The sequence below is a fragment of the Varanus komodoensis genome, unplaced genomic scaffold (assembly GCF_004798865.1).
Source record: "Varanus komodoensis strain SLA01 unplaced genomic scaffold, ASM479886v1 scaffold70, whole genome shotgun sequence".
NCBI lineage: Eukaryota > Metazoa > Chordata > Lepidosauria > Squamata > Varanidae > Varanus > Varanus komodoensis.
This window is the reverse complement of record NW_025336348.1, coordinates 2,750,521-2,770,707: the sequence shown is the minus strand read 5'-3', so window position 1 is coordinate 2,770,707 and position 20,187 is coordinate 2,750,521. Positions and strand designations below refer to the sequence as shown.

Below are 20,187 nucleotides of genomic sequence, written 5' to 3'. Positions count from 1 at the left end.
TGTCCCTGCACGGCATAGCTCATAGCTTCACTGAGGTACACAAGCCCCTTCTCCACAGCAAGGCAGTGATCCATGAAGGGGCGAGGCATCCTGCCACAGCCCCATTTGACAAAGATTAACCAATACAAGTAACTGGGGTTTCTGCTACTTGGGAGGCTGGGTGATAGGGGATGCAGAAAATCTCAGTTAAATCTTTAGTAAAGGCAGAATCTGCTGCAGAAATTCATCAAGCCTAGGAGAGCAATGCGGTCCCTTAGTTTTCCTTGCATTTCAACACAAGCAGATCTGCCTAAATTTGGTTACCAAAACAAGCAACCAGATCTTTGTAAAATGTAATGTGCCAACACTGTACGCATTTCTTCATTTTGCCCTTACACTAGAATATTTATCTAAGGATGCTAGATTTTTTAAAAAAATTGTGGAAATATTAAATGTGGAATCCTGCTTTGCTTTTCACATGCCCATTATCCCCGCCAACAAACAGATTTTGTGGGGGACGGTTCTGTGCCATCAAGTCATGGTGACCCCATGAATGGAAGCCCTCCAAAATGTCCTTTCCGTGGCAGCTCCATTCAGCTCTTCAGGTTCAGGCTGTGGCTTCTTTGATGGATCCAATCCATCTCATATTTGGCCTTCCCTAATAGTCTTCTGGGGATGCGGTGGCACAGTGGGCTAAACTGCTGTGCTGCTGGGCTGGTTGATTGAAAGGTTGCCGGTTCAAATCTGCCATACGGGGTGAGTTCCCATTGCTCCGTCCCAGCTCCTGCCAACCTTGCAGTTCAAAAGCATGCAAATGCAAGTAGATGAAAAGGTACCACTTCGGTGGGCAGGTAACAGCGTTCCGGGCACTTCGGTGTTTAGTCATGCCGGCCCCATGACCACGGAGACTGTCTGCGGACAAGCGCTGGCTCCCTCGGCTAGGAAACGGAGATGAGCACCACCCCCGAGAGTCAGGCATGACTGGGCTTTAATTTCATGGGGAAACCTTTACCTTAATAGTCTTCTGCCTTCAATTTTCCCTAGCATGGTTGTCTTCTTCAGGGAGTTTTGCCTTCTCATGATGTGCCCAAATAGGACAGTTCTGTCATTTTTGCCTCTAAGGAAATTCTGGCTTGGCTTGGTCTAGGACCCCCTTGCTTGCCTCCTCTCAGTCCAGGGTATTTACAGAGCTCTCCTCCAGCGCCATGTTTTGAACACCTCCATTTTCTTCCTGTCAGTTTTCTTCACTGCCCAGCTTTCACACCCATACAGAGTGATGGGAATACAATAGTGTGGGTGGTCTGGGGGTAGATAGAAGCAAATAACTCAAGGCAGCCCATGTCATGTGGGCAGCAAAGACACCTTTGGATTGCTCTGGGAGAAGCCTTCAAACTCAAGAAAATATAAATGTGCAATACCCTTTTCAGAAAGGCTCACCTGGAACTGACTTTGTGTTCTTGGAACCAAATGAAGATCTTTTCATTTTCCCAGGTTTCTGTCCTTCCATTCTGCTTTTTATGATTACAGTATGTTTTTGGATCTCCAGACTGCTTCTAACTTCTGTTTTTTTTTTTTTAAGTTGGTATATACTGTTTAGAACTTTTAAAAATTTTATATTACATTGTGTTTTTTTGGTTTTAATTTTTGTAAGCCACCCAGATGAGCAGTGTAGATATTTAATCAACCAATCAGTCATCATGTTTGCATGATAATAACTAAAGGTAATGCGCCCTTGAATAGCTTTTAAAAAAAAAAATACATTCCTTGTCAATGCTAACATTTGTCTTTGGTAGAGCGAGTCAGCTGGCATACAACGTGCTCAAATCCAGAAGGAGCTCTGGCGAATTCAGGATGTCATGGAAGGTTTGAGTAAACATAAGCAGCAAAGAAACAGCACTGCAGAGGCAGGTAAATTCGTGTGTTGACCTCCTTAGAAACTGGGGCGGGATGCTCATTCTAGCTCGATTGAATATCATTTGTTTTCACAGAGATGGAAAAGGAGATAGGTGAGCTGTTAATCATTGTGAAGCTATGCATTAATACCAGCATTCTAACTCATTCAGTTAATTCAAATAAATAATTCCTATTTATTTCCAAATAGGTATCATAGCATCAAAGGCTTTTTCGGCTAAGTATAAAAATGAGGTACGTTTTTAGGTTTTTTTAAAGAATCAGTATAAGCTCTTTCTGATCAGTGTTCCTATTTGTCAGTCTTGTTTTTAAGTTTTATTTTTATTTAGTATATTTAAATAAATTATTGTAATAAATTGTTTTCTTCTGAAGCATTAACTGCTCGAATTACAATTTTGTGTATGCTTTGTGGGTTCTTAAACTGATCAGTTCATATATCTCTTCCCGTTTAACTCCTTTTATCCAGGCTCTTTCCCCAGCCAATGCAAATTGTGCTTCTTTCCCCTGCACCACACACATTTTATACAGCAAGAAATGCTGCTTTGTGTGTGTTGTTGCCTGTGGCCGCAATTGAGTAAGAACTGAGCACCCTGAACTTCAGGCTGAAACCACTTGGAGTTGGGGATGCTCAGTATCTCTCCCCCTGAGCCTGTAATAACACCTGGAAATGGTGGCTTTAAAGGGACACTGTCAGCTGCACGTGGGAGGCAGTATGTAAAGAAACTGGATAGAAGTTTAATTTCTAAGGAAGCTGTTATTTGTTTATTCATTCATTCATTCAGGAGACTTCTATGCCGCCCCATTCGCCGAAGCCTCAGGGTGGCTCACATCCATAAAAAAGCTTCCATAGAATAATATAAATTAACAGTATAAATTAAGTCACCCTGGCCAAAGAATAAAATGAATAAATACTATTAACAATTAATATGACAGTTGAATAAAAAGGTCTTTGCCTGGCGCCGAAAAACAAATAACAACAGCGCCAGGTGGACCTCTCTGGGGAGCGCATTCCATAGATTGGGCGCCACCGCAGAGAAAGCCCTCCTCCGGGTACTCACCCTCCTAATATCATTCACAGAGTGTTCCCGGAGAAGGGCATCCGTTGCTGATCTCAAGGAGCAGGAGGGCATATATGGGTGCCAGCGTTCCTTTAGATATCCAAGTCCCAAGCCGTTTAGGGCTTTATAGGTCATAACCAACACCTTGAATTGGGCCCGGACTTCAGTCGGGAGCCAGTGAAGCTGACGGAGGACTGGAGTCATGTGAACATAACACCCAGTCCCCATCAGCAGCCTGGCAGCTCTATTTTGAACGAATTGAAGTATTCGGACCATCTTCAAGGGTAGCCCCACATAGCACGCATTACAGAAGTCAAGTTGGGAAGTCACCAATGCGTGTGTCACTGTCGCCAGGCAGTCGTACTCCAGGTAGGGGCGCAGCTGATAGATCAGCTGAAGCTGAAAGAAAGCGCTCCTCACCACCGCTGTCACCTGAGCTTCCAGTGAAAGCTCTGGGTCGAGGAGCACTCGCAAGCTGCGAACCTTGTCCCTAAGAGGGAGTGCAACATGTTATGTGTTTTAATGTTTTGAGAAAGACTGGGCAAATGGATTGGTATTATAAAAATGATATGTGGAGTAATGCAGGAGATCCTGAACTCTAGGGAAAGTAGCAAAGGAAAGAGTCATTCTCTTAAGTTGACCCAGTTCCTTTATTTGCTTTGGGATGGGTGTGGACTGATGTGTACGTTTTTGAATGACGGTCAGACGATGCCTCTGGTGAAAAGAAAACGAATTTGTATCTCTTTCATCCTTGTGTGCAGTAATGATGTGGTAATGATTTTCAGTCTGTCCCTCTCGCTACAGCAGTGTCCCTTTAACTCCAAACTGTAATCTAACTGCTGTGAAATATTTGAAAGAAGTTATAACGCTTGTGCCAGATGAACACATCTAAATAAGGTGACTGTTCTGCAATCTCTAGGAAGAGGAAGTAGTCCCACCTCGTCCTCCACTCCCTCGGTCCTATGACTTTACAGAGCATCCTCCCATAATACCCCCTCTGCCCAGTGATAGCAGCTCCTTGCTCTGTTATAGCAGGGGCCCAGTACATCTCCCTGAAGAACGGAAGATTCACCAAGTTCAAGGATACCAAAGAAATGGCGCTCACTGTGTAAGTGGCCGCAACCGCCACATCATTCATCAAGTATTTCCCCTCCTGCCTTTCCCCACTCCCAACCCATACAGCTGCCATCTTCCTAGGACCTTTGGCTGTCTTTCTCTTGTGGCATTTCACTTTTTTAAGTTTAATTGTGTTATTTCTAGCTGCATTATTCATGTCCACTGCTTCTCCTTTCATCAGTTTTCTTTCAGTTCTCATGGACCCATGGCTCAGATGCTTTGTTCCCCAAGTCTCTGGTCCCACGTCCGGAACCAGAGTTTTGCTATGTTCCATCGGGGTGGGGTTTTTTTAACACATGTTGTGGCACAATCTGCATCATCCATCTTTGCTGTTTATCCAGAACCAACAATGTATATGGCATTTTGTCAAATTAAGTAATCTAAGACAAGTTTGATCCAGCTAAGTAATCCTCACAATTCAGAAGGGGGTCAGAGGGGACACATTTATCAATTTTTCTAAATGATAAAATAGGATTTTTTAAAACCCTGTTTGTTAGGCTTTCCTATGAAACCTGAAAGTTGTAAAAATAGTTTTTGGAGGATGATTTGCCATGCAAGTCACGAATAATATACAGTACATTTCCCCTACACTGTTCATTTCTTCTAACCAACCCTGGAGTAGAGTTTCAGCGTATGAAGATGAGCGGTGGGGGGGGGGTGGATTTTCTGTATTAAATTTCAGAAGGATTACTTCCATTTTGGACTTTTATCAGAAAAGTCTTTTTGGCTAAGAAAAGAGACCTACTAGAAATACATCTACACAAATTCAGGCAAACTTCAAAGTTTTTCTGAGCCTTTAAAATAAGGGCAGTCATTTTGTTGTTCTGTTCTTGTTTATCTCATGAGAAGATTTCATGCATGTTTTGCTGTGGTTGACTTTCAGGGTCCAGATTACCGGCTTTATAAAAGTGAGCCTGAGCTAACAACTGTGGCAGAAGTTGATGAGTCAAATGGAGAAGAAAGGGCAGAGCCAGTTTCTGAATCCGAAACTTCTGCAACCAAAGGTTGGTAAGCTATTTTTTCCCTACAGAACAGTTGTTTTTTATTTCTACTGACAGTGAATATGAAATTCCATAATCTCTCTGAAGAAACAGCATAAATCATTACAAATTTACAAATAAAATCACTTTTTCTTATCATAAAGGAGACAGCTAATGCAATAAAATTAAGTTTAATTATATGACTAGAGAAGGCTTTCAGTCAGTTGAAATAACAACAAAATCAGAATCAAAGGTAATACTGAGATTCAACCCTGAAATCCATATTGACGCTGTGTCTAATCACATTTCTCATGTTCTACACATGCTGCTTCTTCAAACAATTGCTCATTTTCTGTCCTTGCCCTTGAACACTTAGTCTTTGTTCAGCCAGATTCCTGCATTATTTTACTAGACTATCCTTGAAGGCAATTCCACAGAACTTCCAGATATGTCCAAGGACAGGAAAGCAGTGTGTTTCTTAAAAGGAAGATGAGAAATAGAATTTGAATATTGTCAAGTTGTTTATGACTTTTAGGTAATATTTTTTAGCCTGGAACTACTGTCGTACTCTTTCCCCATCCCAACTCCTTTCTGGTCCATTAAATTATAATTGTGCAGGTGGGCACCTAGTTTGAATTCACACAACATCTAAATGTTGGTATCCCTATTTGATTTATGCTCAGTATAATCCCATTCATCCCTTCAGGAGTGAGGGTGGAGGAATCCTTACCTGCTGCAGGTTTTACCATGGGTATCCTGATCTACAGTATATGCTTTGTCCTTGGTAAAAGACACTGAATAAAATTTTAATTCTAAGAGGTCGCTTCTGTTGCTTACTTGTGACAATGACTTTGGCAGCCAAATTAATAGATGTGTGAAGTGTAATTTTGGGAATGCACTGCATGATCCCGGAAGTCCTTTCTTAGCAACAGTGGCAAAGCGCTGGCGGTGATCCAGTTCCTATCTTATGCCAATGTCTCAGGGCAAGAAATAGATGTACAGATATATAAAACTTTGCTCCAGCTGCAAAATAGCACTGTAGAGGATGTTTGAACATCAGACAGCCAGGTGCTCACAGCCATCTCTTCTCACCGAAGCGGAATTTCCTGCTTGAGGTTCTGCCCTTCTGGTGGTAGTTGAGCCACTGCTGCCACGTTAGGTGTTCTGTGGGATCTCTCTTGAGCGCAACTCAGGTGTAGGTCAGCCAAGCAAGTCACGTGCCATGCCACTCAAAGCAAAATTGTCCCCTATGGCGTGGTCTCTCCTCTGTGGAGAAACTCTCCTTAAGGAGATTTTTTGCCACAGTGTTGAAATCCTGAGGACACTTTAAAGTATGGTGATAATTATCCAACATTTACTGGGTGGGAAAGAAGAGCCAGAATTGTTTCCCACCTTGACAACCTACAAGAAGCTTAACATGTATGAGCTGGGCCTAGGTCAAGTTTATGTACCCAGTCCATTTCTCTCCTCTTCCTTTTGTTCTGGGGGTGCTGTTTTTGCCCTTCGCTTCCTGTTTGTCAGTGGCTCTTTGCCTCTTTTTTCGTAAGAAGAGCCAGGCTGGGTTATACCGAAGACCAGCATGTTGGCCAACCTGCAGGTGCACAAAACCTACAGTGGAACATGACTGTAAATTGTTCCTTCTCCCTTGTCTTCCTCGCAACTGGTACTCAGAGGCAAAAGCCCCTCCTACAGTGGAGGGTGCATAATGCCTTTCGTGAATTAACCAACCCAAACCTAACTACAGTTTAGCTAAACAATGTGTGAAGAAGTACTTTCTTTAATCTGTTTTATATGTTCAGCATTCAGCCTCATGGGATGACTTTCAGTTCAAATAGTATGAATGAGGGGGAAGCTTTTTCATAACTGTCAAAGACCCCAAATATTGTACTTTTCCTCATAGGAGAATTAGGTATTTTGGGTTTGGTTTTCAGATCCCTTTTTGAGGCATAGTAATCCAAACTGTAGTAGTATTCTAATTGTACTCACACCATGGATTTGTACAAGGGGAGGATAAGAATGATGGTTTTATGTTTTAATTTTCAACAGCAGTCACATACTTCCTTGGACAGTCATTGCCAGCACAAATCCCACAAACATATATGTAAAGTCAGGATTTGTAGCCCAGTGTGCACCGCATTATACTGTTCTGAATTGCCTCTGCCATATTTAATGTCCAACTGAAGTACACATAAGCTGAATAGTCTGCACTTCATGAAAGAAGATAAAGTATCAGTTAAAGTTTGGAAAGAATTTCTTGCTGTAAGGGCAGCTCAGCTCAGCTTAGCTCAGCTCAGCTAAGCTAGAGAAGGTTAAACCAAAACTTAAAACTCAACAGCAACCAGAGATGCTAAGCAGCTAAGATGTCCTGTCTCAGAGCAGGGGATTGGACTGTTATTTTTCTACATGGGATGAGAAAGTGATCTAGTAAAAGGCATCACGTCATATAATCTGGTGTGACACCCTTAAGAACCGCAGTTGATAGCAATCCTTTAAGGAACATGGAATCCATTGTGTTCATCTTGCTCATGTCACAGCTTTACATACTTCTGGCCTAGGGGGATGTGGTCAGATAAGGCAGATGTGTGCAGCGTCTTTCAACAATCTAATAAACCAGAATTGATGCTTTAATAAGATGATTGTCCTTGCATGTGCTTGTGATAGAGGAAGCCATGAGCTTGAAGGCACACAGTAAATCCTATTAACTTAGTTTGAGAGATTTAGGTGCTTAGGTAGGCAAGGTTAACCTGTGTGTTTGTTCTGCTAATCGCATTCAGAGTAGCAACAGTGATCAACAAATTATGCACATATGCTTTGGTGGAGCTGTCAGAAGCATTGTGCAAGAAGCCCAGGAGATGCCAGACACAAAGCACTTCCTACATTTCCTTTTTGACTGTTGTTTGATAATTTATTTCCATCAGCATGCAGAGGAAGTTTTAACACATTATTCTTCCCGAAAGTAAAGAGGGGGGAAAAACCATTTAGGAATGCCTATAATATAATCATCTTCTCTTATTATAGTTTTTTAAATAAGGAATTGGCTCCTCGACAATGACAAACAAAGGCAGGCCATCCACCCCGCTTGACAGAAACTTGAGAGATGGTTTTATGTGGCAGTTGCTTATAGTAATGCACCATCTGCCAGCTGGAGTGACACATTTTTTCATCCCAAACTCTGCAAAGCAAAAGAATGAAATTGATTTTTAAGAGTCCAGCTATAATGTGTTGGCCCCTGGACTACTCTGAGAGCAAACAGAGCAGACTCGGCATGATTTTAATTGCACTTGGCGTGCCTGGACCCAGGTGAATAGCTTGAAGATGCATTTTAAATTCTTTAAGAGAAAGCAAACAAAATGGCAAGGCTTTGGATCGTGGGCAGTAGGTTCTGTTACAAAAAACAAAAACTGTTTTAAGCATAAAGTTTAAATATTTTAACTCTCTTTCTTTTCCTCTCCCAATAGTGTTTGGGTGGCTGCTCATTTTTCTCCAAGCTTTCTGGACTCAAACGTCCTGCCTGAATCAGCCCAGTTGTTAAACCCCATCCACAGCTTAGTTTAACACACTGTAGCCCAGTTCAGCATTTTGCTCCATTTGACTGTAAAGATGGCTTTACCATGTTTGTTTCCTCAATTAATGGGTGTACATTTAAAATTCTAAGTCTGTGTGTACATGAGTACTTGGGTCTCTTGCCAGTACTCCTATTGTCATGGTTAAAAGGCCCCTTAACAAATTGTGTATCTTGAGAAGCTGTTCAAATTTGTGCATGTGTCTTGAATAGTTCCTCTGATATCCCTATGTATATAGTTTTAGGGTTTGTGCCAGCTTGCCAAAGGTCTCAAAATAGCTCATAACAATGATAATACAACCAACTATTAACATTAAAAGTTCCAAAATCACATGAAACAGATGTTGGGGAAAAAAGCAAGCAATAAAAGCAATTTCATTCTCAGAAAATAATTATCCAAAAACATGACAGAAAAATCAGCTGCTATTGATTCCTGTCCTGTTTGTTGTTTTGTGTTGCAATGCATTTATTCTTTTAAATGATGTTATTGCATTTTATATTTTTAAACTGTTGTATAGCACCTTAGTCTTTTAACTGTTTACAGTCTGCCTAGAGAACATTAGTTATTGGACAGATTAAAACAATGAATAAATTAAATGAATAGATGTAAATCCATGCAAATTCCCAAACCAAGATGTTTGTATAGTGTTAGTGCTTTGATTATGCAATCCATGATCCTGCAGTTTCAGCAACTGAAACTGATGGTAGCAAATCCAGTACCATCTCTCCTTCCTCTTGCACCTTGTGATCTACTGCTGGCAAAACACAGGCTGAATGGAAGCATGAGTTACAGAAGGTATGAGCAATGCGGGGGCAGAATGCTCTGTGTCTTAGGTTCCTTGGCATCGAAACCTGTGTACTTGTCCATGGATCCAGTAAGAATAGCACCAGCGCCCTGAAGCAGCATTTTCAGTGGAGGCCTGTCAAGTCAGAATCACTGCTTCTCAGTCAGCTCTCGTTATAAGATAAGATTAGTTTCAGTGTAATGCATTATCACATCCTGGGCATGAGCACTCATTTTCGATGGGTGTTGTCGTTTATCACATTAACCACTACATGTTGCATTATGACTTCATAGTACACCTTTGCCTCTGTTTTCATAGGTTCACATTTTCCCATTGGAGTTGTACCTCCCAGAACAAAATCACCAACTCCAGAATCTTCAACAATAGCTTCCTATGTGACTTTAAGGAAAATCAAGAAGATAGATCTAAGAACGGTATTTAAAATCATTGTGTTGTCTTTGTGGCTCGCTTTGATGCATGGCATCTCAGCTCAGGGGAACACACCTGTGCAGCATTGTAACAACTGTTTTGCCAGCAAATGCACCCTCTGCCTAGTAAGAGCATCAGGCAAATAAATGCTTCTGAGGCACAAAATTTAACAGGAGTGAGATGACAGGAACGGGGAGACCTAGAAGCAACTCCATTCAGAAAAAGAACAGCTCCTGGGCTGCCCACCATCAGGCATGGACATGGTGTTTTTCATAATGCTGCACAAGCAGTTGCACTTTGTGTAGTATGGACCCGAAAATATCTAATCGGAGTCCCTTCCCGTGCCTCCTAGCAGGTTTATCATACATTCAAATGAGCTTCAAACTTCACAGAAAAGATGCATCTGACCGAGGTTGAGCAACCAAAAGCCAGCACCCTTTTCCACCCCAGCCGCACCCACAACAGCATCAGTCACCACAGTCAGAATGCACAATATTCCGCATGGCTTAGAATCCTAGAGTATAGAGGAGGCAATCAGGTCCAACCTCCTGCTCAGTGCAGGGCTCCCAGTTGATGCATCCCTCTCAGGTGGCTGCCCGGTCGCATCTTGAATGCCTCTAGTGTGGGAGAGACCACAGCCTCCCAGGGTGACTCGTTCCCCTGTTGTACTGCTCTAACAGTCAGGAATTTTTTCCTGATATGTAGCCAGCATCCGGCTTCTTGTAACTTATGCCAGTTGTTCCATGTCCTACACTGTGGGATGAGCAGGAAGAGATCCCGTCTTTCCTCTTTGTGACAGCCTTTCAAGTTCCTGTACTTTTCTCACTGCAACCTTCCCTTCTCAAGGCTAAATATGCCCAGTTCTTTCAGTCTCTCCTCAGAGGGGTTTATTTCCAGTCGTCTTAAACTCGGGTAACCAGAACCAGGTGAGGCCTAACCAGTGCTGAGTAAAGAGTAACTAGTACTCCACATGATTTGGAAGATATAGTTCTATTAATACATCCTAATAATAGAATAGAACTTCTAAGTTCTTGAAACAGAACTTTTCCTAATGGGATCATATCTGGTAGGATTTGGATAAAAACTAAATTTTCAGACAAAGTTCGTGTTTTCATCACATCAGTGCACCCATTCTGTGCATCATTAGGTAACTGAAGAAAGAAATCAATCTGACCTCGCAGCAATCAAGTTCCAGTTCTCCAAGGTTTTCAGTAAGCATTTTACACAGTGCGCTGTGAGGAATGATCATGGGATTTCTCTCGGAGCAGATTATTACATAAATGAAAGTCTTTGGGCCTTCAACTGCTTAGTCTTGCCCTCTGAGTAGTTAGCCTTTTGCTTCATATTGTACCAGCTTCTCGGTTTCGGGAACAGAGCATGCCTTTGCAACAGCAGCATAGAAGTCTTCCCTTCAAGCATCGCTTCCTGTTTGGAAATCCTTGTTTTCACAATGCACCATCTTTCCTTTCAAGGAAAGGCCGAGAAGTGCAGTGGAACAGTTATGCTTGGCAGAAAGTACTCGCCCCCGAATGACTGTGGAGGAGCAGATGGAAAGAATAAAGAGGCACCAGCAGGCTTGCCTGAGAGAGAAGAAGAAAGGCCTGAATATTATTGGCATCTCAGATCTAACCCCTTCACAAAGCCCATCCCTTGTCAGAGAGAACCCTTTTAAGTTGTCCCAGGTAAGCCACCTATTTTCTTGCATTCACTAGCATAGCTCTTTGCAGGCACCAGTTAATTCAGGCTGTTGACTGGCGGCTGTCTCCTGCCTGAGCAGAAGTGTGAGCACAGAGTTCTTTGTGGCCAGTGGAGGCCTAGTTGGTGGAGCTTTCTTTCCAGCAGAGGCAAGAAAAATGTTGGCTTGAAGTGGAATCAGAACATAGAAAGCCAAGCCGTTGGTGTTGTGATTAGCCTCCATTGATCTTTGAAGATGATTGTAAGACCATGGACTCCTCATGGGCTTAGAGCAATCTGCCTGCTCCCCAAAAAAGATAAGCATCTTCCCCATCTATCCCACTTTTTTGAAGGGACATAATTTAGCATAATTCATTTGTCTGACCACAAGAAAGATTCCCAGACTCGCAGGTGTACATCTGAAGTGACAATCCATATTCATGTTTCTCTTGATTGTTTTCCCCTGGGATATTGACCTATAACCTAGATGACCTGCATCTGTCTTCATAGTGATACTGCCAGTTGCCTCTCTTATTTATAATAATTAACTATTTTCTGCAGAACCAAAAGAAGGATGATTTTGTATGCATTACCAAGGAATTAGAATATGCCATCAGAGTGAATGATGTGGGCGAAAGCCATCAAAATTGCGCAGAAGACACACCTTGGCTGAAAGAAAATGATAATGCAAATGAACATAATGCTAGTTCTCTTAAACAGGTATGACTTTATATTTAGTATAGGAAATATATGCACACACACTTATAACTTGCTTAGTTAACTATGCAATTTGCACACAATTTCAGGAATCCTTGAACTTTCCTGTATTTTTAGAGTTCCTAAGAGAGCAAGCTTTCATTATCTTCACAAAGTATCATTTGCTTTAATATAGACGAATGGACTGTTATTGGAAGACAATTCAACATTCAAAGGGAACAAAACAGGAAGAGAGAAGAAAGAAAGGAATTCTCAAGTGTGCACAAAAGCACTTCCGTAATAAGCTTTTGAGTGCCCATTAAAAAGAGAGATGCTTCAAAACATCCTGGGCCAATAAATTATGTTTGCGCACTGTTAAGTTTTCATCTCCTCCTTTTTTCCTTGATGCCAGTTTCTTGCCTCTTCTGGTTTCCCCTCAATTAGCTGGACTCATTCTTAATGAGCCTGGCCCAAAAACTGCACTGACTTAAGTGGTGAATTGAGTTACTGATAATTAGGCAACTGTTGATTTCCAAAACAAAAATGTTCTCAATTATGTGCCATACATCATTAACGGTTATTGTCACATAGTCTTTTACCCTCTTCCAGCTACCAAAAAGTGAAAGCCAGCTGTCCTCAGATGTCTTAATGCCAAAGGACGGGAATCTTGGACAGGCACCTGAACAGCCTAAAGAAGTAGAAAAGACAGAAGCTGCTGGCATCAGGTAAAAGAAAACTTTGCAATTCATTAGGAGGAACAAGCGGTTCCCTAGATCCCTGCTCAGATCTTTAAAAGGCTCAAAAATTAGATGCAGTATCCTTGCTTACCAACTAGTGCCTTGAACTAGATTCAGCTGGGAGCCCAGCTGTGTCCCTGGCTGGACAGGTATCTCCTGGCATCAGTAATCTTCCCTCGAGTACTTGCTAATCTAGGCTACTGCAATGTACTGTGTGTGGGGCTGCCCTTAAAGACCACTCAGAATCTTCCGTTTGTGCAAGATGTGGGAACTCAGTTAATAACCAAACTTAGTCAGAAGGGCCAAACTTAAAACTCCAATTCTGGCCCATTTGTCTTTACTGCCTCTTAACGTTTCCAGGCCCAGTTCAAAGTGCTGGTTTTAACCTGTAAAGCCCTGCAGAGCTTATGACCACAATATTCGATGGAATGCCTCTCCCAGCTGCGACCTGCACAGGCACTTCGATCCAGATTGGGGGCTTCCTTCAGTTGCTACCTTTAAGGGAGACTTGGGCAGTGACAAGGAGGAGAGCCTCAGTGGTGGCCCCGCAGCTGTGGAACAGACTCCCCATTGAGCCTGGCCTAGCACCAACCCTGCTATCCTTTCAGTGCCACGTTAAGACTGTCCTCTGTGACGGGGCATTTAATCAGCCCCAAAAGTAGACTGGGATATTATGCCTGCGGTCTAGCAGGTGTTGTGTTCTAATTTGTGCTTATCATTTCGGTCTTTAGATCTAGTGTTCAAAATGTATATGATAAATTTATGGTGTTTAATAGCTATTTGAATTTTTACATTACATTCTTATGTATTTTCTGTGCTGTTATAACCCACCCAGCATCCTTTGGTCCCTGGGTGGTATGCAAATCAAATGATTTAATTAATTCCTGTGAATCCCACCCGTCAGGCATAGTTAAGTCCCAGATGTCTGGAGGGCTCCTAGCTGGGAAAGGCTGGTCAATCGGCATGTCATTAGCAGAGCCAGGGGGTCAGACTAGATGGCCCGGGATGCCCCTTCTGACTTGCTCTGTTTCTAATTCCTATGTGAGCCTCCCCTTGCCTTAAGGTCCTCTACAAAGGCCTCCGAACTAGAGAAGTAGGGTTGTCATCTGCAAGGCACAGAGCTTTGCAGTGTCCATACCCACATTACGGAATGGCCTTCCAATGCGCGTTATTTATTATTGACTTTCTAATGCTTATCAAAAGTGTCCTTCAGAAGCCCATGGTGCTCTACCACTGGCATCTGTTTTATTTTCCACTTGTTTGCTGCTGCATTTGCTTTAGCCTATAAGTTTTGTTATGTTGTTGCTTTAGTCTGATTATAAGCCACTTGGCGGTCTAGAAGGGTGAAAAGGCAGGCTTCGAAATGATTATAAATAAATGGTTGCTCACACTGTTCATTCCTCACCCATCTCACCTGCGTGAACAGATATGCACAGGGGCACGTGCCTAATGTTACTCGCCAGGAATTATTTATCCTTTAATTCTTCTTAAGCACTCTGCTTTGATCATGCTCAGGAAGGATAAAGTGGGCAACATCCTTTTAAGCTGATTTATTTGGACTCCTGAAGGCTTTCTAATGTAAAAACATGACGTGGGAAGCCATTTTTAATGCCCCTTTTCTCCCCAAAAAGCACATGTTTCAAGATTGAGTTCCACGATCTTGCAATCCTGCAGACATCGCAGTTAGTATGTATTTCGGGATTGTTTTGAAGCAGTGTACAATATCAGCTAGCCTAATCAAAAATGAGAGGAGACTTTAAACAAAGATCTTTCCCCCCAGTCTAAAGGATGAGGCCCCGGTTGAAAACCACAAACCTGAGAGCAGCACAGAAGAAAGTGACGAAACCAGCATTCAGGAGCAGCGAGAGGGGGCTGCTGCTTCCTTCGAGACGCCAGCACAGACTTCAAGAGGAAATTCAGCAGCAACAGGTTTGATTCAGCGCACACAGGCTGTTAAAGCAAGTCGTGGCAGCAAGTCCCACAGTTACACTTCTAAATAAAAATGCAACGCATGGGTTTAAATGAATGTGATTCTGGGTAGGAAGCAGGGGCACCCCTGGACATTTCCAGCCCAGATTGCTGGTTTCATAAACACTCCCCAGAGCATTAATTAAAGACCTTTGCAGTGGCCTAGGATAACACCCAGAAGGCTTGCTGGAATGTTTCTTCAAGCATCAGTGTTCGGGTTTTGACCAGGTAACAGCACCTGGAGGAACCCAGGTCAGGAAAAACTGCTGTCATTCTAGCTTATTGTGTAGATGCAGAAAATGCCACATGTCCATCCAGGCCCTTCACATCCCCCGACCTGCCCTCACCCCAGTTAACCATAGCCAGACCTTCTTTCGCCATGCCTGTGTCTGTGGTTATTGCTGATCCAGCGGCCACTGCAAAGCCTGGCTGGCTAGCTCAATATGGTCCAATACTGGCAAAATACTGTATACTACAAAGTGTCCTTGTACTTAAAAGGCAGATATTTTAAAAAGAAACTTGTATTGATGAGTGATTACATTTCCAGTAGCACTGGAAGAAGATCTTGCAGTTAGATCCAGGTGTGCTTGGACAAGACACTCTCCGTCTTGCTGTTCAGGGAAGCCTTGTGTGAAGGACGGACTTGCATGTGCAACTTTTATTTATTTATTTTATTTATTTAAACAACTTATATGCCGCCCCATCGCATGAGCCTCGGGGCGGCTTACAATCATTAAAATTGCATATAAAATACAAAAAAATCATACATAAATACAAAAGATGAATAGAATAGAACTTTGCCACCATTGCAATAGTAAATGCAATGCATGTACTCGTTTTGGATTTTTGGATTTCAGCTCTGATCAAGCATTGCCAGTCCCAGGCTATGGAATGCTGGAGAACGCCATTCTGCTAGGGTATCTCAGCATTCTGTATTGGGACCAGTGCCGTTCCTGAGCTGAAGTCAGGGCTGATCAGAGAAGCAGCCGTATTTGTGGATGCTGCTTACAGTAGGGCAAAGATTTGTTAGGAAAGTGGCTGAAAATACAGTGGTCCATAACAGAATGATTTTTCCTACCATTTTATTGTGTGGCTGAGTTTGGGATCCTGTGTTCCTTTCATCCCATTTTGAAATGGATTTTGTTGAACTTGAAAAAGTGCAGAAAAATGGAGCTGCAAAGGGTTATCATGGCTTCCTTGCAAGGAAAGTCAAAGCATTTTGGGGCTGCTTAGTTGAGAAGAGGAAAGGAAAGAGCAGAAGAGGGGCAGAGAAACATGATCACATTTTATAAATGTTCTTGCATGGGTACAGAGGAGCTCGATAGAAATGGTTTCCTCTCTTGATGCTTGGATTTTCCAGGTTATCAAGTGAAACTGATCTGCAGTAGATTCAGAGTAGGCCAGAGAGTACTTCACAAAATGCATCATAAATTTATGCAATTTATCAAAATGTAGAAATGTTGCTTTAAAGGGAAATTTAGACAAGTTCCTAGAGGCAAATTTTGATAGCAGAAGGCCACCAAGGAAGCAAATTGCTGAATTAGGAAGCTCTCGGGTGAAGTCAGCCGGGCTGCTCTTACCTTACATTGACCTCAGACCATAAGTGTGAGCTGACAGGACTGACACTAACTTGCTGAATAATTAGTCATTCCCTAGCCTAGCTTTTTCAGCTTATCCTGGTTTTTGATGCATAGGAAGATTGAGGGAAGGGTTGTGTTGTGCTGTATTGAGTACTATTCCATCAGGTGAGCCTCCCTCCGCAGTCTGAAGTGGTACAGCCCCAGCACAGCTTAGCCACCAGAGGAAAGTAGGTTTGAGGTGCCAGGCAGATCCAACACAGAGGATTCCAAACTTCATCCTTGAACTTGGAAGCTGAGGGCAGGGCCTCCTATCTTTCTCATCATTTTACAGGAAATAACTCTCATTCGAGTGAGTGTGGTTTTCTTCAAATGACTTGTAGCTTGACTACATGATCTGGTTTGAAGTGCTGAACCTTTGTGTGTGATTTTTATCACTAATTTCAGTGTTGTGGCTCTTTTCATATCCTCTTTTCCCCACAGCTGGGAAAGCCCCTCCTTTTTCCCAGCATCCCTCGCTGGATAATCAGAGCTCAGGGAAGTTCAGCTTCTTATCTCTGCCCTGTTACAAAGAAAGATGTTTCTCTACCAGTGCTTTGCTTGGGAAAACAGACATCTCCATCTTATCTTTTTCAGCTGTCCCAGCTTCTGCTGAAACGATTCATGGCTGACTAACAAAATGCACCTGTGAAAATAAGAAGATACTGTACAGTCAATTTTATGAAATCTATGAAATTCATAGTTCTGATGCTTTGACCATAGAGCATTTTTATCACTTCATGGAAAATGTTTGTTCCAAGAGAGCTTTAAATACCCCTCCCATGGTACCCTCAACCACTTGAAGGTTCTTCTGACACCGGCCTCCTGCTGCTGTGAACTCCATCCATATAACCAAGAGTCCCTTTTTAACGTGCGGTCTACAATCGGAACCTTCACTAGCGGGTTTCCCCTGGTGTAAGGGTTTTAATTATGGATTCAATTACGTTTGTTTCCTCTTTAGCCTTCTTCATTGATTACTTTTACAGATCACCACTTAAAACCTCATTTCTCCTTTTAAAAATGGATCATGTATTGCTTTCACCTTTTGATTTGTAAATGTTCTAGTCTCTATTTAAGCTGTGCCATTTTTTAAATTCTTGCTGGGTTAAAGGTGTGCCCTGTTTCTGCTTTGTAATTATTTCTCAGCCAAGTTGCAATGTCAGTTACTTCCATACTGTTGTCAACATAGACATGGATGTCAGTGTTTACTTTTTTGCTTTAAAAATGAAGGGATGGGGGTCTCGAGGCACCAGGCTCTTCCTCTGTTGGAGCAGGGCATGTACAGCAATAAGCAAGTATTCAGCTCCCAGTTAAGTTTGTGTACAAATGTAATTATGTTCATTGTGTATATATTATACAATGAGCACAACCAATGTAAGTATAAGAACCCACTTCCTATTGTTCAAATGCAAATGTTCATATCTCATTTCTTTTATATCATGTTATAAATAAATGTTGATGTTCTTAAGGAATTGTGTCAGTATTATTTCCTCCAGCAAGGAAAGCCTGAACTGGTACAAGGAACTGAAACATTTTATGCATTTCATAAAGCTCAAAAGAAGGCAGCATAAATTGGAGTGCACATTCTTCTGAGAATCTGGAATCATGAACAAGAGATCAGGACCTGGAATCACAAAGTTCCTACATCCCCTTTGTGATAAAATCACAGCTTTCTGCTTAAGCTGGATCATAGGAAGGTTGCTACAGATTTGTGGTTGACATTTAAATTGATAATTTGATTATGATATGCCTGCACTTCAAGATCAAGCTTTGTCAAGTTCACAAATACATAGTACACATGGCATTCTTATTCTTCCCTTTTCACATTCTAATGCGCATTAAAACTGTAAATGTTGGTCTTTCTGCAAAGAGGTTTTAATTACAGTCATTGTTAGCTCAGTCTATCTTAATTGCCTGATTTACTGTTTTGCCTTTAGCAAGAATGGGAGAATGTCTTTACAAAAGCAGTTTTGAGTACATCAGAGCACAGAAAGGTTTATTTTCCATAGTTGAATATTTTAGGGCCATCAGAACATAGAACATAGCTCAGATTGGAAGGTCAGAGGTTCAAGGAATGTTAAGATGTTTGTCAAAGGCAAAAGACTGATTAATGACATGGAAATGCTTGATCCAAGGCTAACGGGGACTGAACATTCTTAAGGAAGGCCAACTATCTCTTCCTGCTTGTAGAAGTAGCTTTCTGGCTGAACACTGGCGGTTTCCCTGAGGCTGCCCAGTCTGTTAAGGTGAGGCTAGCCTTTGACTTTGCCAGAGGCCTTCGTTGCATTTCAAAGAGGTTGGAGCAGTCCAAACTCGGGAAAACAATCAGTGATCCGGCAAGCTTGACAGCATAGTAACATAATTAAACAAGAGTATTCTGGAGAAAATTAATGTGTCCCCACAAACCCATCTTTTACCCTGCACAGAGAGAATATAAGGATGACATGCGCCTTACCCAAGCTCTATGGATGATACAAATCAAAGTAAGTGTGGTTAGAATTGTCACTTTTCAATGCATGTTGCAGAGCTTACCTGTACTGAGTGACCATCTTTCTGAAAATCGGTGCTGTCTCCAAACAACACAAAGGTGTGTGGGAGTAGCCATTCTGTTCTGTTTTTTTTACTTTAATAATCCATTTTTCACTCTTCTGGCATCTATGTGAAAGAGGTCCATTTTTATTATTTAAAAACAGCATTAATACTGAATGAGAATAGTGAATTATTTAAATGGAATTATCTTGCAATGTCAGGAAAAACTGCAGATCAAATCCATATTCCATTTCTAATTTATCCTAATTTTAAAAATTACTGAAATGTCATCGCTGAATTGCTAGGATAGAGCACCACCTGGTCAAATGCAGAGCACTTTCAGATATGCACTTTAATGTACCCATTCGACTGGAATGTTGCCCTTAATATCTTCCATGTTGAAATAAGTACTCAAAGGAATACTTCGTACATGGAAATGATATTGAAATTATTCTACTCAGATGTCTCATTGGCTTCTCTCCTCATTCAAGTGCCCTTCTGGGCACTTCACGTAAGAATCTCTCTCTGAATTTGCTTGCGTCCCTGTTGCTTCCCTATAGTCACCTTGCATCGTGTGTATTGAATCATAAGGCTCTGGGCAGGAGCTGTGCATTTAAGCTCTTCTAAAGTGGCTAGTAATTTTAGGTGTGTTGTGTACAGCAATTTAGCCCTAAAACCATAGTGAAGCTGAAAGACAAATGTAGGCCAACGGAGGCTTTCTAATTCCTGGCTGAAAAGGTGTGCAAGTGGAAATTTAATGATTAACCAACTTGCATTCTTTTTTTAATACGTTTTATTTGAAATTATAATCCTAAAAAACAAAACAAAAAACTACAAACAACATGCATCATCAAAAACATCGAGCCCACTGGGTCAGCTCCCACACCCTTCTTTTTCCATTTATGATCAATTTAAAAACTTATTTAAATCTATGCGAAGTCCCATTTCTCTAGCCAATTAAAAAAATCCCAAGTTTGATAGAAGTCAGTATCTTCTTCCTCCTTCAATGATAAAGTCAATCTATCCATTTCTGCACAATCCAGGATCTTTTTTAGAATCAGTTCATCGGTGGGTAGTTCTTCACTTTTCCAGTGTTGAGCGAATGCAATCCTCGCTGCAGTGATTACATGCAAAATCAAATACATTT

The 20,187-nt window shown here is 41.8% G+C and overlaps 1 protein-coding gene across 14 annotated transcripts in view; it reads left to right on the top strand.

Moving 5' to 3' along the window:
- Positions 1-17,983, top strand: part of PLEKHA5 (pleckstrin homology domain containing A5) — a 210,086-nt gene extending 192,103 nt beyond the window's left edge. For 9 of the 14 annotated variants that reach the window (XM_044452171.1, XM_044452173.1, XM_044452169.1 and 6 more), the window contains 10 exons: positions 1,773-1,887; positions 2,081-2,124; positions 3,868-4,056; positions 4,948-5,068; positions 9,710-9,825; positions 11,293-11,502; positions 12,056-12,214; positions 12,800-12,915; positions 14,708-14,856; positions 17,109-17,983. In XM_044452171.1, the coding sequence (XP_044308106.1) occupies positions 1,773-1,887; positions 2,081-2,124; positions 3,868-4,056; positions 4,948-5,068; positions 9,710-9,825; positions 11,293-11,502; positions 12,056-12,214; positions 12,800-12,915; positions 14,708-14,856; positions 17,109-17,143 (1,254 nt within the window). In that variant the 3' untranslated portion in view covers positions 17,144-17,983. The remainder of the gene's footprint in view (positions 1-1,772; positions 1,888-2,080; positions 2,125-3,867; positions 4,057-4,947; positions 5,069-9,709; positions 9,826-11,292; positions 11,503-12,055; positions 12,215-12,799; positions 12,916-14,707; positions 14,857-17,108) is intronic. The other 5 variants (XM_044452179.1, XM_044452177.1, XM_044452176.1 and 2 more) reach the window with 1 other exon arrangement.
- The last annotated feature ends 2,204 nt before the right edge of the window (positions 17,984-20,187 follow it).